This window comes from Myodes glareolus, chromosome 15 (genome assembly GCF_982192425.1).
Source record: "Myodes glareolus chromosome 15, mMyoGla1.1, whole genome shotgun sequence".
NCBI lineage: Eukaryota > Metazoa > Chordata > Mammalia > Rodentia > Cricetidae > Myodes > Myodes glareolus.
In genome coordinates, this window is record NC_142040.1 from 39930962 (window position 1) to 39953694 (window position 22733).

The 22733-nt window shown below is 40.5% G+C and overlaps 1 protein-coding gene across 2 annotated transcripts; it reads right to left on the reverse strand.

The window, feature by feature from the left end:
- Nucleotides 1-6767: 6767 nt before the first annotated feature.
- Nucleotides 6768-10598, reverse strand: Gpx8 (glutathione peroxidase 8 (putative)). 2 transcript variants are annotated; one of them, XM_048443035.3, is made up of 3 exons: nucleotides 10174-10577; nucleotides 9453-9714; nucleotides 6768-7356 (listed from the first exon to the last, which is right to left on the reverse strand). In XM_048443035.3, exons 1-3 carry the CDS (start codon nucleotides 10375-10377, stop codon nucleotides 7193-7195), a joined length of 630 nt encoding a protein of 209 aa, XP_048298992.3. In that variant the 5' UTR covers nucleotides 10378-10577; the 3' UTR covers nucleotides 6768-7192. The 2 variants fall into 2 exon arrangements, with proteins under 2 accessions (XP_048298992.3, XP_048298993.1); XM_048443036.3 differs by lacking the exon at nucleotides 9453-9714 and having other exon boundaries at nucleotides 10174-10598.
- Between the last annotated feature and the right edge of the window lie 12135 nt (nucleotides 10599-22733).

The window sequence follows — 22733 nt, forward strand, 5'->3', positions numbered from 1 at the left end:
CTTATAAGTTATTTTTATTCTTGGATGATTTAGTTATAGTACAATGGAAGATTTATAGTAATGAAAGTGCTATAACTACTTTTAAACTTCAATAGCTTTGGAGTCCTGGCTTGATAAAGCATTTATAAACTTATATGTTTGTGTTTTGAACACAAGATTTAGAATATAATGGAAAGCTTCATGTACTTTCCCCCAAGTTTTCAGCTAAAATCTTTGACATTCTTCTGGGGCCACCAGTTTGATAGTATGGCAGTAGGGTGGGCCTCTGTGGCCTTGTGTGCACATCAAGTGGAGGGAGAATTGGCTAATTTTCAAAATGAACTACGGACTAAAACATTTTACTTGAAGTATTTAGAAAATTTGGAATATTTTGGGCATGGGGAGTTGGGCTGAATTATTTGGAGGACAACTCAGTTCTCCTATTTTGTGTAAAATACTGCATGTTGGTTTACAATAATTGGAAGAAGATGAGATCTAGTTCATGAAGAGAGAAGAACTGACCACAAACATTATTTAATATCCTTCCACATTCTGTGGGAGGTCATTTGACTTGTGGAGCAAAGACAGCATTTCTCAATACTCTTCTTTATCATCTGGCTTATATTCTTTCTGCCCCCTTCTACAATGTTCCTTGAGCCATGTGTGAGTATGTATGTATGTATGTATGTATATGCTTATATAATATATACTGTGCATATATAATATAATACATAATATATATAACACATATAAATGCCATATAAATGTCCCACTTATTCTCAGCACTTTGACCTATCATATTTTCATCTTAAAAAAAAGGTTAAATTTCAGCATGTTTTTTCTTTCATTACTAACCTGTCAATAAAAATAAAATCTACTAAATTTAGAAGGTTTTTCTTTGTGCTTTATTTTTAAATTCAAGAGCAAGGATTAAAAACACCCATATTTGTATCCAATAAGCATCTAGATATTTTGGAGTGCTGGGGATGTAACCTAGCACATGTATTTAAAGCTGTTCTTTAGTTCTGCATTACTGAGAGTGTAAGAAAGGAAAGGAGTGAAATCAATATAAGGTAGTGAGAAAAATGAAGAAATACATAAAAAAAAAGACCAGGCACGGCAGACCACACCTGTAATCCCAATCTCAGGAGGTGGAGGCTGGAGGAACGGGAGTTTAGGGGCAGCTTTGGCTACAGAACAAATGGTTTGAAGCCAGTCTGCAGTCTGGGTTTTGTGAGACTCCCATTTAAACAAACAAACACCCCTACCCCAAAACCAAACCAAACCAAATGCAAAGAAAAAACCCAAGGGGGAAAAGGTAAATTACTAAATGTAACGTTTCTGTGGGGGCATGAGTGAATGGGAGGGTACACGAGGGGAAGTGAAGGGGCCCTGGGAGTGAATGGGAGGGATATACATGCGAAGGAGCCAGCAGAGGGACAACAATCTGCTGCAGGTGGAAGCCGACTCTGCTGCCTGTGGGAAAGCTACAGTGCTTTTCACAACGCTGGGGGTGGAAGTGTGTGCCATTGCTAGCCGGTGCAGCGCCCCAGTTCCTTACTTCTAGCTGCTCTTTATCCTCCTCAAGGACGCGAAGGGAGGAGGACGCGAAGAGTGGGATGGATTCATTTGTAGGCAGAATAGAACTTTATTGTAAGTAAGTCTGGGAACTAAATAAGTACAGTGTCCCTTTACTCTATCCAGGCAGGTTGGTTTTATTTCAAAGAAACACTACTAGCACTATTATTTTGTACAGGGACCACTTAGTGCTTCTGTTCACACAAGGCAGAATTTTAAAAGACAGTTAATTAAAAATAAAACATAGAATACCATTTTTGGTTTCCTTCTTGGGTTCCATCTTCCTCTTTTCAGAAAATTTGGAATATTTTGGGTATGGGGGGTTGGGCTGAATTATTTGGAAGACAACTCAGTTCTCCTATTTTATGTAAAATACTGCATGTTGGTTTACAATAATTGAAAGAAGATGAGGTCTAGTTCATGAAGAGGGAAGAACTGACCACGAATGTTATTTAATATACGTCCACATTCCCGCTTTTCCTTTCCTCCTCCTCCTTCCCCCTCTCCTCTCTGCTTCACCTCTCTCTTCTCTCTTCTCCCCTCTTCCTTTCCTGCTGTACCCCTTCCTTTCTTCCTTTTATTCTTTTTACTAGCATATTTTACTTGAGGTTATCTGTAGACAGCGCTCTTAAGCCAACAGTCTTCCCTGTGCTTAGGCAGCATTTCACAGTTCAGAAACTGCACACATGCCCACATTTGCATGTATCCTCTCAAGATAGTGTGTTTATAATAAGAAAAGCACATTTGATACATTTGAGATGTAGGCTTTTCTCCTTGGGGAACCTTATGGCACCTTTATCAAGTCTGTTTGTAATGACTTTATTTGAGCTATCTCCTGTTGATTGATGCAAGGATAAAATTTTCAGAAACTATGTAAGCTAGGCACTAAGTTGACATGGGATGTACTTCTGTGTATGTGTTGCTTTCATTGGTTGATAAACAAAAGTTGTTATGGCCAATGGCTTAGCAGGGTAAAGCCAGATGGGAAATCTGAACAGAGATACAGAGAGAGTAGGTGGAGACAGAGAGACACCATGTAGATGCCCAAGAAGTAAGAGGTAATAAACCACAAGCCTTGTGATAAAATAAAAAATAATAGAAATGGATTAACTTAAGATATAAGAGTTAATAAGAAGTCTGAACCAATACAGTTCTGAACCAATACAGAAGCCATACAGTTTTTGCTGCTAATGAGCAAACAGAGCCTATCTGAACATATGAGGCAATCAAGGAGCCCATTTTTGTGGGTGTAGAGGTCCACCCCACCTTTTTTAAAAGTTTTACTGGGCTTTTTGTGGATATACTTTGCCCCACATTTGGCGTCATTTTGTAAATGGAGATTGCACTGTTCTCTTTTGTTCCTGGTCACTCAGACCTGAATAATAACACAGAAACTATATTAATTACAACACTGTTTGGCCTATTAGCAATATATACATATACAGAAGGGCATCCCACATCACTAAGCCATTGGTAGACTGATGTTGGTCACATGGAAACATTTAGGCCGTGAAATTGTGCATCTGCAAGTCAGGATTCCTGAGAGCCTATATATATATATATATATATATATATATATATATATATATATATATGTATACATATAAAACTCTGAGTAATTTTACTATACTTGGTGTGTGTATATGTATATATGTGTGTGTATATATTATAAATATATATGTATACATATAAAACTCTGAGTAATTTTACTATACTTGGTGTGTGTATATGTGTGTGTGTATATATTATAAATATATATGTATACATATAAAACTCTGAGTAATTTTACTATACTTGGTGTGTGTATATGTATATGTTTGTGTGTATATATATATTATAAATATATATGTATACATATAAAACTCTGAGTAATTTTACTATACTTGGTGTGTGTATATGTATATGTGTGTGTGTATACATATACACACACCAAGTATAGTAAAATTACTCAGAGTTTTATATGTATACATATATATTTATAATATTATATGCACACATTATAGATGCACTATAATCATTATGCATTAAGAGGTGCAGCTATGAGGAAAATCCATATTTCAGTCCCACTGTTCTGTACTGTTGCCTCTACCGTAAATAGGTGATGAGTTTGTATGGAGTATTCCTTTCTACCCTTCAAACAAAACCAAAATAAACTTAGTCAATGAATTATTTAACTCAGTGAAGGTGCATGTGATCACAGCGTTGTTTTGCGTTGAAGATGACAGCTAACTGCCTTTTTACACAGTTCCCACGCCCTGCAGCAGTCTGTATTTGGGAAGTGGTGCTCCAGTTAGGAAGGATAAGTGGGGTTGCTGAGCTGTGAGCGGCAGCACACTAGCAAACAGTTCTTCATTTTCAGGGCTTATCAGCAGAATGTTAGGGAACTCTGAATGGTCCCCTGAGCTTCTGGCAAGGCCACTCAAAGAAAGTGCTTTCAGAGTCTACCTGTCTGCCTCGCCTCCCACAGTGCAAGGGGAGACTGCATCTTGTGGAGGCCATGGGTTGGATTAGGCAACCAGATCTGGAGACACTCAGGGAAGAATCTTTTATTTTGGAGAGAAGTGGTGACTTGAGCACATCAAATCACCCCCAGGACAGCCAAGGTCACTCTCTGTGCAACTCCCTGACCATCCACCTGGCAGTGTGGGTCTGATTGCCTGTGTGCTGCTGGCCTGCTCAGCTCTGCTTCCCTGCCTGATGCGAGCATGTGTAAACGCCTTGCGCTTTTGGTGCTCCGTGAAGTCACAGTTGGAGTCCATGGCAATCATGCCTTGGAAGCAGCACTTGGAGGGGTGGATTCTGCTCAAAATTGTACTAGAGACCCAGAATTTAGATTGCTAACCGGCTGTTGGGGTAAATTACAAAAGGCAGGTAGACTTGAATGTCAACAACTGACAACAATCCAGGTTAATTCTAGTTGCTTTCCCTGGTGAGTATGCCATTTGACAGGATTAGGAGGGTTTTTTTTTTTTAAATTCCATTTTACAGGTAAGGGGACTAACGTTAATGGTAGTTAGTGATCTTCCAGAAGTCATGCAGCTGATGAGATGTCCCCAGGTTTGCCAGCACACAAATCCAGCATTCCCAAGGCTATCCTGGCGAGACTTGCCACCTCTAAAGGGCAGCGCACTTCCACCTGGTCCAGAGAACTTGCTAAACACATCAGTAGCCATGTGGCTGGAAATACAATTTGAAGCAGAAGGCAGTGCCACAGGGAATGTGTTTTGTTTCTCTGAGAGTGTTAGTATAGTGTGGTGGTATCACCGAACTCACCACGAAGATGCCTTCACTGTCTTCTTCAGGTCTAAACAGAGTCAGCCACAGGCCACTGACATTGGCCCTTTCTCCTTTGCCGGACTGTAAATGACGGTATTCCCACACACAAATAACAGTCTTCAATGTAATTCTTTTATGCAATGACATTGCATTTCACGGGGTAGTAATTCATCTTCGCTAACTGGGCAGGTCACTTTGTTAGTTACAAGGCTAACAACACATAAAGATTACGGCTTTGGGAGAAAACGTGCAAATATCTCTGCAAAACGGTCCAGGTTTGGATTTTGAGAACTTACATGATTGCTATCACCACCTTTACGTTGGAGTTTGACTCTCTGATGACAATGTTTACAGTTTTGAGTATCAGAGTGACACAGAATTGAGTTCTCCCCAAATGGCTAATTTAGTCTATTAGCAGTCAAAATTGACTTGTAAGACATCAGTTGAAATGATTATATATTGATGTGCCTTTTCCTATACTTGATGATTTTTATTCAAAATTAAAGGCTAACCTCAATTCTAATATCCTAGTTATGTAATTTAAATTGATCCTAGAAGAATCACATGGAGGGACTGAAAATGATGCTGTTTTCAAATCATTTAGAAGTGACAATTTGTCCAGATTTATTAAAACATTTAAAACTATATTAACGAAACACCAAATAAAAACCTCTGTGTGAAACACATGTAATGATTTGAAAGTCCACACTTTGCAGGGTGTGGTGGCTCACACTTCTAATTCTAGCACTCAGGAGCCAGAGACAGGAAGATCTCTGAATTGAGGTCAGCCTGGTCTACAGAATGAGTTCCAGGACAGCCAGAGTCACACAGAGAAACCCTGCTGTGGAGGCTCAAAAATGTGAGCCTATTTCCACCCTGACGAAAGGTCAGAGAGTTGGAACTTACCTCTACTCCTTCAAGGTTATTGTATTTCTACCTCAAAGGTTCCACCTAGATTTAGATCAGAGAGTTCTGCTCTCAAGGTTATTGTCAACAGGCATAACAAACAGTCAGACTTTGTATTTCAGGAATAGAGAAGTAGATATGTCTCTACCTAAAACAAAAGTCTAAAGATCCTGCTGGGCCTCATGAAGCCTGGGAGTGAGGCCCAGCGTAACTTCCTAAGCCTAACTTGAGTTTGGTGAGGCCTAGTATAACTTTCTGAGCCTAGCTAGAGTTTGGAGACCTGTTTCTGGCTACCCGACCTAGACCCGCCTCTACTCAGCCACCGTTAGTGTGGCAGAATTTTATTGGCCTTCATTTCTTACTCCATCTCAACCCATTCCAAGCTTCTCCAACCCCCATCACAACCCTATGTAAGTTCCTGCCTGATACCATTAAACGAGAGCCTGCTTTGACAGACTCCCAATCAGTGTGTGTTTCTCCCCATGGCCAAAAGGAGGGCTGGGTTGTTCAACATTCACCATTCTGGTCAGCCCCAGGAGAGTCTGGTCGGTCTGCTCTTTCTGCCAGAGAACCTGGCAGGATCCAACTAAGGTTCCAGTTCCTTTAGGGAGCTCACAATGAATTCCACCCAGGAAGTGGTTTGTCTATAGAATGTTTTGGTCTAGGATGTGAGGGTGACTTGTTTTGTTCTAGCAACAGAATGTTTAACTATATAGATGTAGCCTGCAACCTTCAATTGGTCTGTTCATTTCCCTGTATCATGTCAATGCAGTTTTTTTGTCTTCCTCCTACCTTTTGGGATCAGGGGTATTTTAAGCAATTGAAAATTAAATGTGGGCAATTTCAGTATTCACTGGAACTCCCTCCCGGTACTATTCTGTGTTTTTCTATCTTTTTATTTTTACATTATCGTATTCTTTACTAATATTTCTAAATCCCCATATCCCTAACCTGGTGAGTGGTATTTTTTGTTGAGGCTGATCCCTGACACCCTGTCTCAAAAAACTTAAAAAAAAAAGCACTCTATATTTTGCAGCATTCACTTTATCCTTTATTACAATACCTGTGTACCCACTTACAGTTCGTTAGTTACTTCAAAAAATTGTCACCCACACAGTGTTCTTCATTTCACGTCGTGGCCCTGGGCATTAGTTTTTCGTAAGGGTCAACCCTCGAGAAGGTTACAACCGGAAACGGAAGCATATTGGTGACTGAGCTTTCTACAGTTTTCCTTCTGGGCAGATAAGTAATATACTTCATCATGATTCTTTGGCTAACCCCATTCCCTTTTTCCTCTTTGGGTCACATTTCTATTTTGGGGACATCCATTGCAACTGAGTGGTAAGATGGCCTTAAAAAATCTTTTAGTACCATATTTGTCAAAATCTAAAAGGAGGCTGAATCCTTCAAGGTCATTTCTGTGTCCAGCCGTGCTGGACTGACTGTGATGTTTTCATAGGTCCTCTTTCTTTTTAAGAATCATTTGCCCAATCATTTGTGATACGTGAGGTCTGATGGCTTCAAGGGGTTCTTCTGGCCTCCAGAACTTCACAACTTGTCCCTCGGGGTTGACCAGATACTTCCAAAAGTTCCACATTGGTTCCTTCTTGGAAGAATCTATAATGTTCAGAATATATTTTCATGAGCATGATTTTATTCTTTGTCAAGGCTTTCAGTTTTATCACATCTGTATAAGTGACAGCTTTAGAGCCAGGTTCTAGGACTGCCATACTATTAAGAACAAAATAAAACACCCATACAAAGCAGAGCTCAAGGCTTCAGTAACCAGACTTCAGGATTCTTGACTTCATGGATGACTGTACTGATCTAGAGTCAGGACATGAACCAAAGGTACATATTTTAGATTTGTTGATCTACACCCATTTTCTTTTTTGTTTTGTTTTGCTTTGTAGCCTAAATTGGACTTGAACTGGTGGCCCTTCTGACTCAGACTCTTAGATCCTGGGATTAACAGGTGGGTGAATGCCCAGCAAGACCAGTTTAATATTTAATGTTTATGTAGCTCAGGCTGGCCTGAGAGTCACTACATATCTTAGGCTAACTTTGAACTCTTGGCCAAAGCTAACCTTGAACTCTTAATCCTCCAAACCTCCACCTTTCCAATACCGGGATTATAGGTGTTTGTCACCATATCTAGTCTGTTCTCAACTTTTCAAAATGTAAAATGTTCTAAAGTTTTTGGTAAAAGGAAGATACACATTGATTTTTTCATATTTAATGTAATAATGTTTCAAATATTGTTATTGATTATATAGCAAAATGGCAAGGAATTTGAAATGATTACTTGGAGAAATTATGACATTCTTTTGCTAAATCTTAATTTATGTAATAAATGTGAATTTTTTTACTTGTGTCATTCTGGATCTCTGTCCCTAATATTAATTAATATAAGAAAAAGATATAATAGGTAGGGTTTGGAGAGATGGTTCATTGGTTAAGAGTGAGTACACGTCTTGCAGAGGCCCTGGGTTTGATTCCCAGCACCCACATGGTGGCTCACAGCTGTGTGACTTCAGTTCTAGGTAGTTTGATGCCCTCCCTCTTCTGGCCTCCTTGGGCACCAGGCACACATGGACAAACACATACATGCAGGGAAAACACTCATACACATAAGTCTCTCATAGGAAAGACACAGCAACTAAAATTAAAATTCAGTCCTCTATGCCTAGTTCAGGGTTCAAATGGGGTCAGTAAGCTCAGTATTTCTGGCAACCCCAAGAAATGGGCATTACCCTCTTCAACATTTTGCATGTGAGAAAAATGGAGGCCTGAACTTGATACTGAGTGGTCAGCCAATGGTAGAGGCAGAGTTGCTATCTGCACCTCCTTCCAGAACTAGTGGACCTGACCTCTGGGTTCTCCTGCCTTCCCTGTCTAACATCACACACTGTCTGTGTGGCATTTTTGATTCTGTGAGGAGAGTTGAGCTTCACAGGTTTTTTTTCTTTCTTTTTTTCTTGTGTGTGTGTGTGTGACAGAGTCCTCATTAGAATAATTCGGATGCTTAGCTCAAGGGCTCGGCTCTACCTTTTCTTCAGTATGCCCCAGAAAGAAAAGCCACGGTTCCTGTCCACTGTACTGCACACTTTAAATGACTGTGGCGAGCTTAGTTATAGAGGAAGTCTCATATGAGTGACTTCTGAAAATAAGCGAGTTATTTTGCTTTGAATTTCAGCAAAACCCTGGTAAAATGACAGGTCAACCTTGAGGCTAATGTCTCAGATTAAAAATGTCTCAGGAAAGACCACCACCATAAAACTAAATCTAAAGATATACTCAGTTAATGGTGCTTGGCCACATATATTCATGAAGCTTTAGTCAGGGGTGGGGCTACTGTCTCAACAGAAGGGCTAGGCAGCTGAGGGGAGAGCTGAAATGCTTAGGGAAAGCAGCCGTGGCCACGCCTCACATACAATCTTCAACACGATGGTTATAAAGAATAAAAACATACCAAGGTAGAATTCTTTACCATCTAAGAAGTTAAAACACTGATTTCAGGGATGTATAACTTCTAGAAAGTTTCAAAGGATAAGGTTCTGGATCTCTGACAGTTTTATGAAATTTTCCCAATAAAATATTTTAAATGAGATAGGAACTATGGTCCTGATCTAGCTATATCTTTTTCTAGCGCATATTTGTATAATAATGAAATGGAAAGGAATGGACAACATTGAGGCAGGGTAGATATTTACCAACAAGAAATCTAAACGCAGGTTCTGCTTCCGGCCCTAAGATCTTAATCTTGTGGAAGATGGGGAATGTGACTCCGTAGTTTTGTCTTGCAAAAGATTCTATCTCCATGCTGGACATGGGCTCCGATTCTCCAAACTGATTGCACGGGAAAGCCAGGACGTTGAAGTGATAGGGCCCAAACTCCTTGTGCAGCTCCTTGAGCGTCAAGTAACTTTTGTCGGTGTACCGGCAGTCACTAGCCACGTTTACAACTAGGGAAGCCTCCCGGAAAAAGAAAAAAACCCCACCGGAAAGAGAAGCAAAAGATTAAAAAAAAATCCTTCAGGCAGTTAAAATCCCAAACCATTTTGGAAGAATACAACCTCTGATAGACTCCGTATTTTCAGACAGATCCAACTTCATTAAAAATCAAAACCCTGATAAACGGGCTAACCCTTTATACTTAGATTACGTAGTATTCTTAGTAATGGGTCTCGCCCTAGCCACACAGCATCTTCCAGATCACAGCATCAGGTCCGCACGAAAATGAAAGCAATTTTCGAGAAAAACAGTCGCTTAACCGGTTGGAAGTGAAACGCTCCTAGAACTCTGATACCTAAAAGGACATCTAACGACATTGCTTTGAAGACTACATTCCAACATACGACTGTAACGAACCCTACACTACGGTGAGAAGTATCAATGCCGAGGAACAACGGAAATAAAAATCCGAAGACTTACTTTGCCTTTGAACTTTTCCAGAGACACGATCTTCCCTTTGGCATCCTTCACTTCAAAGGAATAGAAGCTGTTGATTCTCGGTTTCAGGAATTTTAATTGTAGCAGGAAAAGCATCACGGTGCACAGAACCATAGACAGCAAAACGGCAAATACCTTTACTTTGGACCCGGAACATTTCAGTGGGTAGGCGGCGAAGGGCTCCATTTTGGATGATTTCGGGAGTCTCAGCAGGCTGGAATTCGAGGAGGGGCTGAAACTTGAAACCCGCGGAGCTTAAAGGAGAACCGGAAGGGCTTACAGTCCTTTGACTGCTAAATAATCGAGGACCCTCCCCAGAAGAATCAAAATAAAATCAGAAACGCGGCAAATTTTTAATATATTTGTAATGTGGTTTCAATTTAACCATTTTTGGGCTAGTAAAATTGGTATTGTTTTAGTGGATCCTTAACACGCCCCTTGCTAGGTAAACATTTCACCAAAAGGTGGTGCTCTTGTAACTTGGAAATGAGTGCTTATTGCCCAGCTCAGCAAAGGTTTGGCTGTAGAGGACAGAATAACACTAGGAATAGTTTAGAGTGTAGATTAATGTGGTCTGTTAATATGAGGTGTGACCCCAAAGAACTGAAATAATTATGTGTTTATTTACCGTATTATGGGAATATTAGGATTTACAATAGAGCAATGAAGATCTGAAAAGGTCATTTTATTTATACTGACTTCATCTAGAGAAGGCAAACAGATGCCAGGAGAATATAGCAAAAATAGAAAGTCAGAAAGGCAAAACCAACATCCCTTCTCTATCAGAAACTATGGAAGCCTTTTTCTTTATAGCTTTGTCATCACCATTGGTAAGATATATACTTTATAACATAACTACACACACACACACACACACACACACACACACACACACACAGACACGCACACAGAGGCACACATATGCACATATGCAGGCACACACACATACACAGGTACACACATCTGGAGTGGTATTTTGTTTGTAATCTAACAAATAAAACTTGCCTGAAGATCAGAGTGCAGAGCTAAGCGACTAGTTAGTCATAAAGGCCAGACAGTGGTGGCACACCCCTCTAATCCCAGCACTCAGAGACAGAGGCAGAAGGATCTCTGTGAGTTCAAGGCCACCATAGGCTACATGAAATCGATCCACCCTAAAAGAGAAACAGAGCTCACACAAAGTGACCCCAGCATTTGGGATCACATGCCTCTAATCCCAGCACTTGGGAGGTTGAGACAGGAGTGATATGGCTGGACAGAGAGAGGAATAGAAGGAGGAGACAGGGTCTCAGATGCAGTACAAGAATTCAGTCTGAGCATGCAGTCATAGAGACAGCAGGAATTCTAAGATTTACCCCTTTGGTCTGAGCATTGGTAGAGTAAGAACTCTTTAGTGATTGGCTGCTCTGTTTCTCTGATCCTTCAGCGTTCACCCCTGATAGCTGATACCAAGTTTTTTATATTAAGACCAATTAGGATTTGTGCTACACACATACACACACCCATACAACATATCATACACACAAACATTCCCCCATACACACACATACACATATAACCTCCCACATACATACGTGTACACATGCATACTACACACATACTACACATACACACCACTGAGAAGTTTCATGAAATAATTCTTTGAACTACTTTGTAATCCTGTCCAGGGAACTTTTGAGACAGCATGGTTCTGATCTGCTATGATTTTATTGCTCACCAATGGATTCTAATCTGTAGATTGGAAAATACTGGGCTCTTTCTTAAACAAGCCATTTTTACAGATAAATAGCAGAATTCAGTTATCAGCCCCAAAATAACTGCAAACCCACACCTATGCAGACACATTCCCTAACTGTTGTAACTTTCATCTTCACTTTTCTCTTTGGCTATAGCTTGCTACCCGAAGCCCAACTTTGTTCTGCTGCTCACAATTATTAGGGCTGGAAGCTGGAGGGAGATAAGGGCTTCACATCCCTCAGTTACCTTAGAATTTGCCCTGTTTACCGTACAGGAAATTCTGAGCTGTCTACTTGGTGCACTGTGTTTCCTGGAAGTCTAGAGGGAGTTGAGATGCTGGCTTACTGTCACTTGTGGTGCCTTAGAGGGCCTGTCCCCAGCTTTTGTGGCGTGTGTGTGTGCGCGCATGCGCGCGCACATGTGTTTCGGGGTAGTCGAGCAAAGCCTGTAGTTTAGGCTTAACCCTTAGTAACATCAGCCAGAGAAACCATTTTGCTCCTCTCCTACTGCTGGATACAGATACAGCAGAGCCGGGCAAGGTGGTGCATGCTGGGAATCCCAGCACTGTGGCAGCTGAGGTAGGACGATTGTGGTTTTGCATCCTGTCTGGATTATTTTTGAGAACTGTCTCAAAAATAAAAACAAGGAAAACAAAAAATTCAGTCAACTAACCACCACTGCCACCACCGCCACCATCGCCACCGCCACCATGGCAAACACCACCACCATTGTCACCATCACCACAAACGGCCACCACCACCACCACTATCACTGCTACCACCACTGCCTCTGCTACCACCACCACCACTGCCACCGCCAAAACCCAAACAAACAAGAACGGACGTAATAAGAAAAAAATGATCATGCAGAAAATACTCCCTTTAAAACACGTTTCCAGTAAAGAACAAAACTACCCAGAAATTTGTCAGTCCCGAAGTATGACAGATTCGCTTGCTGCAGTCTGGTTGAGGTGTTCATAGCTCAGCCTTCCATTATGTTCAGCATTCCTCTGAGCTCAGCGCAGCAGCTGGGCCTTGCTTTCCAGGTGGGAGCCTTGACCCTGTTAAACAACACAGCCTTCATCTAGCCCATCCAAGACCTCCTAACTTAGAATTTTCATTCTTTGTAGTATGTCCTCACGATGCATGCACACCAAAGCTCCAATGCCTTTGTACTGGAATCTTTTCTGGTTTCAGGAAGAATGTGTGCTATGTCTCTACGAATACCCTTGATACTTTATCTAATTCAACAGGCAATCCAAGTTAATGGCTGGGGAACTTGGGTTTTTAAAAAGTTAACCCACAGAAGAACTGCTGGACTTTGAACATTTAAACCATGAGATACATCACTTTGAGACAGGAATCCAGAGTGGTTTCTTCTGTGAGCCGTGTTGGTGGACTATTCCTTACACGGGGTCCTTTTATATATTTCTAGTTTTTTGAGACAGGGTTTCTCTGTAGCTTTGGAGCCTGTCTTGGAACTAGCTCTTGTAGACCAAGGCTGACCTCTCGAGTGCTGAGATTAAAGATGTGTGCCACCATTGCCTGGCTAGACAGGGCTTTTTTTTTTTTTTATGAAGGGTGATATTATTTTGAGAAAGCAATTGGTTTAGTTTCTTCTACAAAAACTCACCAAGTGATCCAGAGTGGCACAGTTTGAAAGGTTAGAATCAGGCTGTTTAAACTTGGAAACAGTCACTGTACAAGCCAACATGCGAGATGGTCTGATGGGAAAATTTACTGAAGATGAACACTTTTAAATTTTTTTATTTAGTTAAATGTTTCATTTATCTCTCTATCATCTATTTATCTATCTATCTACAGATTGGATACAAAGGACAAATCTGTCCTTTGGTGGATACAAGAAACACACCTCAACCTCAAAGACAAACATCGCCTCAGAGTAAAGGGTTGTGAAAAAATATTCCAATCAAATGGACCTAAGAAACAAGTAGGTGTAGCTATCTAATAACATAGACTTCAAACTAAAATCAATCAAAAGAGACTAAGAAGGGCATTTCATATTAATCACAGGAAAAATCCCTCAAGAGGAAATCTCAATACTGAATTATGCCCCAAGGGCACCCTCATATGTAAAAGAAACACTATTAAAGCTTATATCACACATTAAACCCCACACACTAATAGTGGGACTCTTCAACACCCCACTCTCACCACTGGACAGGTCTGTCAGAAGGAAAATTAACAGAGAAATAAGGGAACTAACAGATTTTATGACTCAAATGGTCTTAACAGACATCTATAGAGCATTCCATCCAAACATAAAAGAATATAACTTCTTCTCAGCACCTCATAGAACCGTCTCAAAAATTGACCACATACTAGGCAAAGCAAACATCAACATACACAACAAATTGAAATAACCCATGGATCTTATTAGATCACTGTGGCTTAAAATTAGAATTCAACAGCAACACTATTTCCAGAAAGTCCACAAACACATGGAAATTAAACAATGCTCACCTGAATCATTGGTGGGTCAAGGAAGAAATAAAGGAGGAAATTAAATTAAAATTCAATGAAAATTACCACACAACATACCCAATTTTGTGGGACACAATGAAGACAGTGTTAAGTGGAAAGTTAATAGCACTAAATGCCTACATAAAGAAGTCAGAAAAATCCCACACTAGTGAGTTGACAGACATTGGAAACTCTAGAACAAAAAAAGTAAACTCACCTAATAGAACTAGATGGCAGGAAATAATTAAAGAGAAAGCTGAAATTAAATGAAATTAAAAGGGGACATAACAACAGACATGGAGGAAATCAAGAGAATCATCAGGTCATATTTCAAAAACCTGTACTCCACAAAACTGGAGCGCTTAAAGGAAATTTTCTGGATAAATATCACTTACCAAAATTAAATCAAGACCAGATAAGAAAATTAAATAGACCTATAATTGCTAAAGAAGTAAAAACAGTCATCAAAAGTCTCCCAACCAAAAAAAGCCCAGGACCAGATAGTTTTAGCTCAAAATTCTACAAGATTTCCAAAGAGCTAATACTAATACTCCTTAAATTGTTCCACACAATAGAAACAGAAGAAAAATTGCTAAGCTCTTTTTTTAAAAAGATTTATTAATTTATTATGTATACAGTATTCTCAGTATTCTGCCTCCATGTATGCCTGCAAGCCAGAAGAGGGCACCAGACCTCATTACAGATAGTTGTGAGCCACCATGTGGTTGCTGGGAATTGAACTCAGGACCTTTGGAAGAACAGGCAGTGCTCTTAACCACTGAGCTATCTCTCCAGCCCTGCTAAGCTCTTTTTATGAGTATATAATTACCCTGATACCCAAACCACACGAAGACATTACTAAGAAAGAGAATTACAGACTCATCTCACACATGAACATTGGTACAAAAATACTCAATAAAATAAATATTGGCAAACCAACTCTAAGAACACATCAAAAACATCATCCACCATGATCAAGTCAGCTTCATTCCAGAGATATATAGAGATGGTTCAACATATGAAAATCTGTCAATGTAATTCACCATATAAATAAGCTGAAAAATAAAAACCACATGATCATCTCATTAGATGCCTAAAAAGACTTCGACAAAATACAACATCCCTTCATGATAAAGGTCTTGGAGAGAACAGTAATACAAGGAATATACCTAAACATAATAAAGGCAATGTACAACAAACCAACAGCCAACATCAAACTAAGTGGAGAGAAACTCAAAGCGATCCACTGAAATCAGGAACAAGACAAGGCTGTCTGCTCTCTCCATGTCTATTCAATATAGTTCTTGAGGTTCTAGCTAGAACACTAAGACAACAAAGAGATCAAGAGGATACAAATCAGAAAAGAAGTCAAACTCTCACTGATGATATGATACTTTACATAATTGACCCCCAAAATTCTACCAAGAACCTTCTACAACTCATAAACACCTTCAGTAACCTAGCAAGATACAAGATTAACTTGAAAAAACCAGTAGCCCTCCTGTGCACAAATGACAAATGGGCTGAGAAAGAAATCAGAGAAACATCACCTTACACAATAGCCACAAATAACATAAAATACCTTGGAGTAACTCTAACCAAACAAGTGGAAGACTTGTATGACAAGAACTTTAAATCTTTGAAGAAAGAAATTGAAGAAGACACCAAAAAAAATGGAAAGATCTATGTTCTTGGGTAGGTAGAACTAACATAGTAAAAATGACAATCTTACCAAAAGCAATGTACAGATTCAATGCAATGCCCATCAAAATCCCACCAAAATTCTTCACAGACCTTGAAAGAATAGTACTCTTATATTTTTGGTTGTGAGCCTAACCTTTAACGGCTGAGCCATCTCTCCAGCCCAATGTGGCTGGCCTGGAGCCTTTCTGAAAAGCCATTGACAATGACACTGGGACTTGCTTCCTCTGCATATACTGGATTTTGGCGATCCAGTCTGTTTGGATTCTCACCTTCCCTGGACCTGGAGGGAGGGGGGAGGAACTTGAACTTCGCACAGGGCAGGAAACCCTGACTGCTCTTAGGGATGGAGAGGGAGGAGGAGTGGGGGGAGTGGGAGGGTGTTGGGAGGAGGGGCAGAAATGGAAACTTTTATAATTTAATAAAATAAAAAAAATTAAAAAAGAAAACAAAAATTAAAAAGAAAAGAAAAGAAAAAAAAGAATAGTACTCAACTTCTTATGGAAAAGCCAAAAAACCTAGGATTGCCAAAACAATCCTATACAATGAAGGAAATTCTGGAGGCATCACAACCTCTGACTTCAAACTTTACTATAGAGCTACAGTATGGAAAACAGCCTGGTATTGGCATCAAAACAGACATGAAGACCAATGGAACCAAATCAAAGACCCAGATACTAATCCACACACTGACAAAACCTGATTTTTGACAAAAAAAGCAAAAAAAAAAAAAGAATGGAAAATGAAAGCATATTCAACAAATGGTGCTGGCACAACTGGATATCAAAATGTTGAAGAATGAAAATAGCTCCATATCTATCACCATGCCCAAAACTCAAGTCCAAATGAGTCAAAAACCTCAATATAAAACCAACCACATTGAACCTCAAAGAAGAGAAAGTGTGAACGCATTGGCACAGGAGGCCACTTTCTAAATATAACCCCAGTAGCACAGACACTTTGAGAAATAATTAATAAATGGGACCTCCTGAAACTGAGAAGCTTCTATAAAGCAAAGGTCTGGTCAACAAGACAAAATGGCAACCCACAGAATGGGAAAAGATCTTCCCCAACCCCACACTGAACAGAGAGCTGATATCAAAAATATACAAAGAACTCAAGCAATTGATCATCAAAAGAACAAATAATCCAATAGAAAAATTGAGTACAGACCTAAACAAAGAACACTCAACAGAGGAATCTAAAATGGCTGAAAGACACTCAAGGAAATACTCAACATCCTTAGCTATCAGAGAAATGCGAATTAAAACAACTCTGAGGTTCCATATTACACCTGTAAGAATGGCTAAGATCAAGAACACTGATGACAGCTTAGCCTGGAGAGGATGTGGAGTAAAGCGACCACTCCTGCATTGCTGGTGGGAGTACAAAATGGTACAACCCCTTTGGATATCAGTATGGGGATTTCTCAGAAAATTAGGAAACAACTTTCCTCAAACCTAGTAATACCACCTTTGGGTATATACCCAAAGGATGCTCAAGGATATGTGCTCAACTGTGTTCATGGCAACATTGTTTGTTATAATCAGAACCTGGAAGCAACCTAAATGCCCCTTGTAACCTGAGGGCTAGCTTGTTGGGGTTTTGTTCTGCCTGGTACCCCACAGCTGGCAAGTCCCAAAGAAAATCACACAGAGTCTACATTAGGTTATAAACTGATTGGCCCATTAGGTCAGGCTTCTTGTTAACTAATTCTTACATCTTACAGTCACCCATAATTCTTGTCTGTGTTAGCCATATGGCTTGGTACCTTTTAGAACTGTCAGCTCACATGTTGCTTCTTCGGTGATCTGGGCAGAAACGGAGGAGGGAGCTTCCTGCTTCCCAGAATACTCCCGTTCTCTTTGCTCCACCTCTACTTTCTGTCTGGTTTTCCTGCCTATACTTCCTACCTGGCCAATCAGCATTTATTTAAAATATGATTGACAGAATACAGACAATTCTCCCGCACCAGCCCCTTGGCTGAAGAATGGATAAGGAAAATATGGTACATTTACACAATGGAGTACTGCACACCAGGGAAAAAATAATGACATCTTGAAATTTGCAGGCAATTGGATGGATCTAGAAAACATCGTATTGAGTGAGGTAATCCAGACTCAGAAAGACAAATATCTTATGTCCTCACTCATAAGTGGCTTTTAGACATAAAACAAAGGACAATCAGCCTGATATTCACAATCCCAGAGAACCTAGACAGCATGAGGACCCTGAGAGAGACATATATGGACCTAATCTACATGGGAAATAGAAAAAGACAAGATCTCCTGAGTAAATTGAGAGCAAAGGGACCATGGGTGAGGAGTGAAGGGGACAGGAGAGGAAGGAAGGGGAGTGGAGAAAAATAGATAGCTCAATAAAAACATTAAAACAATAAAAATATTTTTATTTAGTTAAATGTTGCATCTCTCTCTCTCTATCATTTATCTGTCTGTCATTTATTCGTCTTTCTATCATCTGTCTTATCTATCTATCTATCTATCTATCTATCATCTGTCTATCTATCTATGTTTGTGTGGGAGTATGCCTGAGTACCACTGCACATGTGTATAGATCAGATGACAACTTGTGGAAGATGTTCTCTCCTTCTGAGAGTTGAACTCAGGTTGTCAGGTTTGGTGGCAAGCCCTTTTAACCTCTGAGCCATCTTGCTGGCCCTAGTTTTGTTTCTTACAAATGGGATCTTGCCATGTTGTCCAAGGTGGTCTTGAAATTGTGGGCTCTTCTGATCCTCCTGATTGGGCCTCCCATTGAGCTGGGACTACCGTGGGTGTCACCACACTCACTTAGCGTGCATTATAAAATCAAGGACACATTTCTTGTCAAGGACAAACTTGGAGTCAATGTGTTAATTTAATGGACCTTAAGGTTTAGGAGGGTCAAACCCTGAAAGCATGTCATATACATTTCTAGGCAGACCCACTAACAAAACTTGGTACCCTATGAATATGTACAATTTAATGCTTTTATGTGTCAAATTTTTAATGTTTAAATCAAAATTATCTGCTCCTTGTTGCCCTGGACAGTGTGGGATGAACAAAGTTTGGCAGCTTTCTCTTGTGCATGCTGGGGTTTGTCAGCTCCTGGGGTTTGCCATTATAGCAGACACATTCTGCCTATTCCAGACTAGTGTCAGACAGCATGTGTGTCACCTTACCCCCTTCCTTGGGTTTGGTGAGCCCCAGTGTAACTTCCTGAGCCTAACAAGAGTTTGGAGACCTGTCTTGAAGCCACCTGGGAGTCTGCAGAGCAGGAAGTCTAGATAAGGCAGAATCTTCAAGAAAGCAGCACTTTCACGTGTGATAGAAGGGCCTTGAGGGATGGATGGAGGCTGAGGATGCCTGGTTCCCCAGCAGCAGGTGTGGGTGATTGAGACCAACATAATTCCTATTGGAAAAGGAGCAGATAATTTTGATTTAAACATTAAAAATTTGATACATAAAAACATTAAATTGTACATATTTATAGGGTACCAAGTGATGTTTTAATAATCAAATATATTGTATGATATTTGATTCATGTTATACATGCCTATCTTCTAAATATCATTTGTGGTAAAACAAATCTAAAATACTTTTTAAAAAAGATTTAATCAATAGAATATTGACAGTTTCAGTTTGGGTTGTATTCCCCACTAGAATGTGAAGACATTGGGAGTTTTAGAATCTTTTTTTTTTTGAAAAATTAGTGTGTGTTCATGATGTATGTTTGTGTAAATTTGTGCCATTGCATGCTGCAAATGGAGGTCAGAGAGCAACTTTGCGGAACGTTTCTCTTCGCCCATCTTCAGATGGGTTCTGGGGACCGAACTCAGGTCAGCAGGCTTGCACGGCGAGCTCCTCACCCACGAAATCATCTCACCAGCTCAAATTTTGGTATTTATATCTATTTTGAAATACTATTGAGACTCTGATTTTGAAGCGTCCTGTGGTCAGAATGCCACTTCATTGGGTGGGGCTGGGAGTGGGTCAGGACTGTGTTAGGGCTGTGGTAGGACCTGCCCTAGAGCCATGGGACCACCTTTGCTATTTCTGTCTTTGGCATGAGATTCTCTTCTCTTCTCTTCTCTTCTCTTCTCTTCTCTTCTCTTCTCTTCTCTTCTCTTCTCTTCTCTTCTCTTCTCTTCTCTTCTCTCTCTCTCTCTCTCTCTCTCTCTCTCTCTCTCTCTCTCTCTTAAAAATTGCATTCATTCATTCATTCATTCATTCATTTACTTGCGCATGTATATGTGTGGGTGCATGCTGTGGTGCACTTGTGGAGACCAGAGGATGACTTATACGGATCAGTCCTCTCCTTCTGGGTGGGTCCTGGGGATCGAACTCAGTTGGTTAGATTTGGTGGCAAGTGATTTTACTTGTTGAGCTAGTCCATCTGCCCTATCACAAGATGCCTGCAAAACTCCATCACCAGCATGTCCTTTCTGGACCCCAAAGGCTTTTCTCCACCCACCGAATAGCTGCGTGTCAGATCATTTATCACCAGACCTGTTTGTTTCTGTTTTCTTGGTAGCTTCATCCTGTGACTTCCTGACCTTGTTTTTAACCTTTCTAGGTTCCTTTCTATTTATCTCAGGCTCCGGATTCCTCTCTGTATAATGTCACCACGATGTGACCACTCAAGGTGGACAGGCTGAGCTGATGGGCTTCATCCCTTTCCCTCCTTTGTCTTATTTTTCTTATCTTCCTCTTCCTCTCTATTAATAAATACTTGAGTCATTGAGAACTATGCGACAGGCATTTCCTTAGCAGGAGATAGAGCCTAGAACAAAAGCTTACAGACATCAAAGCTGAAACAGTGCGGCCCGCAGCCGGCTGTGTACGTGCCACCCCTGTGCTGTCTATGTTTGCCTGTCATTTGCTATCACCTTCATGCTTTAATGTAAATATATTCACCTACCTTACCTGAATTAATTTTTGTGTGAATTTATATTAATGCTGAAAGACTAAAACCATTAAAGGGTTACATTGAAATGTTTCACTCTATTCCCAATGGTAGGACTGACTGAGAATTGGATTTTATATTCAGTGTGTTAAGACCAATTGTACTTTCTCAGGAAGATCACTGTATTCAATACAAATTTTGCCTCTTTTGTTGGCCAGGTTTTGTCGTGGGGATAATATAAAAACGAGCTTTTTTTCATAATTTGTTTTTCTTTAAATATTTGGAGACAGTTTCTTTTGTGTCTTCTTTATCTGGATCAGCACTCTGGTTTCCCTTGATCCACGTGATGGGAGCCTGGCACATGCTAGGGTGCGTAGACGCTCATCTTAGCCTTCTTCATCATGGGCCCTGCCCTCCCACTGAACTTGACTTTTGAATCCTTGCTTATACCCGTGTCTTTTTCCCTCTCCCCCTTTTCTTCCCTCTTCTCCTCTTCTTTCTCATCTCATACTTTTTATTTTTAAATATTAAGACATTTTGAAAAGTACATGATGTGAATAGACAGCTTGATAAAAAACAGTTAGGAGAGAAGTTCTGGCCAAGGGCCCCGAAGCCCTCCTGAAATCCAGGCTTGGGGAGACAGAGGCAGGAGGACCTGGAGTTCAAGGCTGGCCCAGACTATATAATGAGAACCTGCTTCCTTCCTTCCCCCCAAAGCAAATATTCTACCCATCATTTGCAACCTGCAGCCCAGAGTAACCATGAAAGTGGACTAACAAGTTTCTAAGCCTATTTAAGCCACTGTGTAATTTTTTTTTGACATGGCCCACCCCCAATTTGATTGCATGCTTTTCAAGAATGAATATTGTAGATGGCAATGCCATATCACAATGTCAAAAGTTTGGGTGCATCTTCCAGGGCAAGAACTAAAATACGCCTACTCCACCTTGGGTTTTTGATGCTTCCCTCCTTTCTGTTTCCTGTAGCAGCAGCACCTGTGTACATCCTGAAATACACTTTTGGTTCTCCTGTCCTTGCACTTTACTTAGATGAAATTATACTGCTTCCTGGTCTTTTCTTACTGTTTGATAGCCTTGTGCTGTTCCTTTCACAGAGCTGCAGTTCACGCTTATTTTATAGTATTCCATTTTATAAATGTATCAGTGTACCCATTCTCCTGGTGACCAGCCCTCCTCTTAAAATTTTGTCTATACATATATAAAATCTCACATGTGTGAAGGTGCCCTTGAATACCAGAAGAGGACGTCAGATCTGTTGGAACTGAAGTTGCAGGTGGTTGTGACCCTTCCAGTGTGGGTGCTGGGAACTGCACTCTGGTCTTCTGTGAGAGTAGGGCTCACTCTAAACTAGTGGGACCTAAGATTGTACTGATTTTTGAGTTCCGTCACACCGTTAACTCCACTGATGGTCTTGCCCCTTGATGTCTGTATGAGAGGCACATCCGGACTCTGCAGGGCACATCCCTCACAGCCAGCCAGAGCGACCCCGGCATGGTCTGAACTCTGCTGATCTCTAGTCCCTGTGCTTCAAGCACCTGTGTCTGTCCTCGACTTTCCCGCCCAGCTCTAGCCTCACTCACTACGGTCATCCTGGAGACCAGGGACTTGCTCTTCCATCTCACTACCCTGGAGGAAGGTACTTACTTGTTCTTGTTGTTGAGAAAGCAAAAAAAGAACATTTTTCTGGGGGGAATATTTC